The sequence below is a fragment of the Heterocephalus glaber genome, unplaced genomic scaffold (genome assembly GCF_053883595.1).
Source record: "Heterocephalus glaber isolate CG9 unplaced genomic scaffold, H.glaber_assembly_v1.0 deba00001730, whole genome shotgun sequence".
Lineage (NCBI taxonomy): Eukaryota > Metazoa > Chordata > Mammalia > Rodentia > Bathyergidae > Heterocephalus > Heterocephalus glaber.
This window is the reverse complement of record NW_028258441.1, coordinates 372,911-376,270: the sequence shown is the minus strand read 5'-3', so window position 1 is coordinate 376,270 and position 3,360 is coordinate 372,911. Positions and strand designations below refer to the sequence as shown.

The following is a 3,360-nucleotide window of genomic DNA, read 5'->3' as shown; positions in this document are numbered from 1 at the left end:
ACCAGCCTGCAGACCATAGCTTGTCTACAATGTTGTTGTTGTTGTTGTTGTTGTTGTTGTTGTTTTAATATTGCACTAAATAGTATTTATCTTTATTGCTGAGTTTTTCTGTGCACCCTTCCAGGTGTCCCATTTGCTACTGTGCCTCACCCGAGGCCTGGTCCTGCTCCTGGGGTTTTTTCTCCAGGCGCAGAGCGACCTCACCCCTCCTCCCCAGCCCCAGCCCCAGCCCCCTGGGGGTCCAGAAGCCAAGTTCAGGATATCCCCTGGGGCCACCCCTTCCTCCAGCTCGGTCTGGTGCCCCAGCCCAGAAGACGGGGAGGGCGGCGCTTGGCCGACCTGCCCGCTCCTCCCCGGGCTTGTTGAACCACTCAGCGCCCCACGCGCCGGGCTCCGCGCCTGCCCCTGCCGGTCCCTGACGCCTGTCGCTCGGGCGGTGGCTCCTCCTATATAAACCGGCCATTTGCTTTGCTCCGCCCTGGAGCCCAGAGTCAAAGCCGGTTCCCAGCCTACTTCTGTCCCGCAGTCGCCTGCTTCCTCTTACTTCCAACATGACAGATGCCGCTGTGTCCTTCGCCAAGGACTTCTTGGCAGGTGGGGTGGCCGCGGCCATCTCCAAGACTGCGGTGGCGCCCATTGAGCGGGTCAAGCTGCTGCTGCAGGTACGTCCTGGACCGAGGGGCCGGCCAGGAAGTGGGAGGGAGCTCCGCACCGAAGGTGGGTGTCCCCAGGGCTAGAGGAGGCCAACTCCTTAGACCTGTGGCAGGTGAGGGCAGGGGTGGCCACAGAGTGGGGCCAGAAGGCGTGCCTCAGGGAAGTGACTTAGTTACGTGAAGTTAGCGACTAGGAAGTGGTCAGAGACAGAGGGGACTCGGCATCCCCGAGGGAGGCAGCGAAATCCGATGGAGCCGCCCGGGAGAGACTGTTTCCCCGGGCCTTGGGCCCAAGGGCACAGCTCGAAAGCCGCCGCTAGAACGAGGAACACTTGGCCTTCCCAAAGACCTCAAGGTCGCGGCAAGGAGACAGCAGCCTTGCGGAGGCCATGTGGACCAGTGCAGCGACTGCCCAGCGGGCCGACGCTCGGACCTCGCCCGCCGGAAGCGGACGCCGGGAAGCGCGTGTGCCTTCTGCGTCCGCCGGCGCGTCCCCTGGGCGCCTGCCTGCCTGTCTGCCTGTGCGCGCTCCGGCTCTAGAGGGCGCACCCGCGCGAGCGAAGGGGTGGTGGCACCCAGGTCACCTCCAGTAGAGGAATGGGGGCGGAGCGGGAAGGAAGCAACTCAGGAGACCTGAGACGTTAACCAAGGTGACTGCGCCCTATGTGGGACTCGCCCTAATGCCTCTGAACCTGAGACTGAGGTAAATGACCTTTCTCGAAGGTCTAAAGGTCACAGGTCTGCTCGAGGTTGTCTCCCTCCCTACCTAGAGGGGTGGAGGCTTAGTGGATCTAATGGTGCAGGTCACCTCTTGCCCCTGTGACACTGTCAGCCCGTGTGATATGGAAGACTAGATTTGCAGAAAGTGGAGCCAACCTTAAAGGACATTGATAGGATATATGTATGTTTGTTTTTCCCTTCTCCATTGTTATAACTGTCCCTGTTGGCTTCTTCCTGTCCATCAGGTGCAGCATGCCAGCAAGCAAATCACTGCAGATAAGCAGTACAAGGGCATTATAGACTGTGTGGTTCGAATCCCCAAGGAGCAGGGAGTCCTGTCCTTCTGGCGTGGTAACCTGGCCAATGTCATCAGATACTTCCCGACCCAGGCTCTCAACTTTGCCTTCAAAGATAAATACAAGCAGATCTTCCTAGGTGGTGTGGACAAGAGGACCCAGTTTTGGCGCTACTTTGCAGGGAACCTGGCATCAGGTGGTGCCGCAGGGGCCACGTCCTTGTGCTTTGTGTATCCTCTTGATTTTGCCCGTACCCGTCTAGCAGCCGATGTGGGTAAAGCTGGAGCTGAAAGGGAATTCAAAGGCCTTGGTGACTGCCTGGTTAAAATCTACAGATCTGATGGGATTAAGGGCCTGTATCAAGGCTTTAATGTGTCTGTGCAAGGTATTATCATCTACCGAGCTGCCTACTTTGGTATCTATGACACTGCAAAGGGTAAGTTTGCTTTGTGTTTTGAAGCTGTGTTCTTCTGAGACAATTTAAAAGATCATTATGGCAACCTAATATTCCAGGAACTGGTGATGTTTTCTAATTGCTAAAAGAATCCAGGCTCCTCTAATACAATGCTCATATACAGATGAAATGCTTGGGGGGGAGATGGAATAGGTCAGTAAAACTGCTTTTTGATAAAAAGTGTTTCTTTCCTATTCCCAGGAATGCTTCCAGATCCCAAAAATACTCACATCATCATCAGCTGGATGATTGCACAGTCAGTCACTGCTGTTGCTGGCTTGACTTCCTATCCATTTGACACTGTTCGCCGCCGCATGATGATGCAGTCAGGGCGAAAAGGAAGTAAGTTCCACTTGACAAGATGAAGGCATGGATGTGAGGCGAGCTGTGGCCCAAAACTAGTGGTGCCTGACCTTAAAAGGGGGCAGTCTGTTCAGGTGGAGGGATGGATTGATAGCATCTCTGTCTGCTACACAGCTGCCTGGCAAGCAGGCCCTCTAGATGCCTAGGAATGAGGGTGCTTAAATGGTATTAGAGGTAAGACCATGTGTAGTCTTCATAGCCCTGTTGTCCGATTGTGACATTAATATTTCAGTATTGACTGTGCTGATGTGTAAATGCTATTTTAAAAGCTCAGATTAAGGGCCGGGAGTATAGCTGAATGGTAGAGTGCTTGCCTAGCATGTGCAAGCCCCTGTGTTCAATCCCCAGCACAGCAAACCAAAAAATGACATTAGTTTTCAGAGCTAGGGCTCTCTTTATTTAGTATAGGGAATTTTAGAACTTTTGTCAGTCTCCGGGCACCAACTTGTGTCTTCATTCTTTGCAGCTGACATCATGTACACAGGCACGCTTGACTGCTGGAGGAAGATTGCTCGTGATGAAGGAGGCAAAGCTTTCTTCAAGGGTGCATGGTCCAATGTTCTGCGAGGCATGGGTGGTGCTTTTGTGCTTGTCTTATATGATGAAATCAAGAAGTTCACATAAGTCATTTCCTAGCTTCCTCCTCATGGGAACAGGCATGTTGTATTATATAACACATGTTGAGCATTCCAAACACTCTGCTGTCTGTTTATCATGGCAACTATTTACTGGTTGAAAATGGGAAGCAATAATGTTCATCTGACCAGTTTTCTCTTAAAGCCATTTTCATGATGATAATAATGAGACTCAATTCTATTTTTTATTTCAGTCATTCCTGATAACAAATTTGAAGAAATAAAAGAATCTAAAAACA

At 52.2% G+C, this 3,360-nt stretch overlaps 1 protein-coding gene across 1 annotated transcript; it reads left to right on the top strand.

Annotated features, from left to right (window-relative positions):
• Window positions 1-360: 360 nt before the first annotated feature.
• Window positions 361-3,360, top strand: Slc25a5 (solute carrier family 25 member 5). Its single transcript, XM_004872156.4, has 4 exons — window positions 361-662; window positions 1,619-2,105; window positions 2,325-2,465; window positions 2,953-3,360. The coding sequence occupies exons 1-4, from the start codon at window positions 552-554 to the stop codon at window positions 3,108-3,110; spliced, it is 897 nt and encodes a 298-aa protein (XP_004872213.1). The 5' UTR covers window positions 361-551; the 3' UTR covers window positions 3,111-3,360.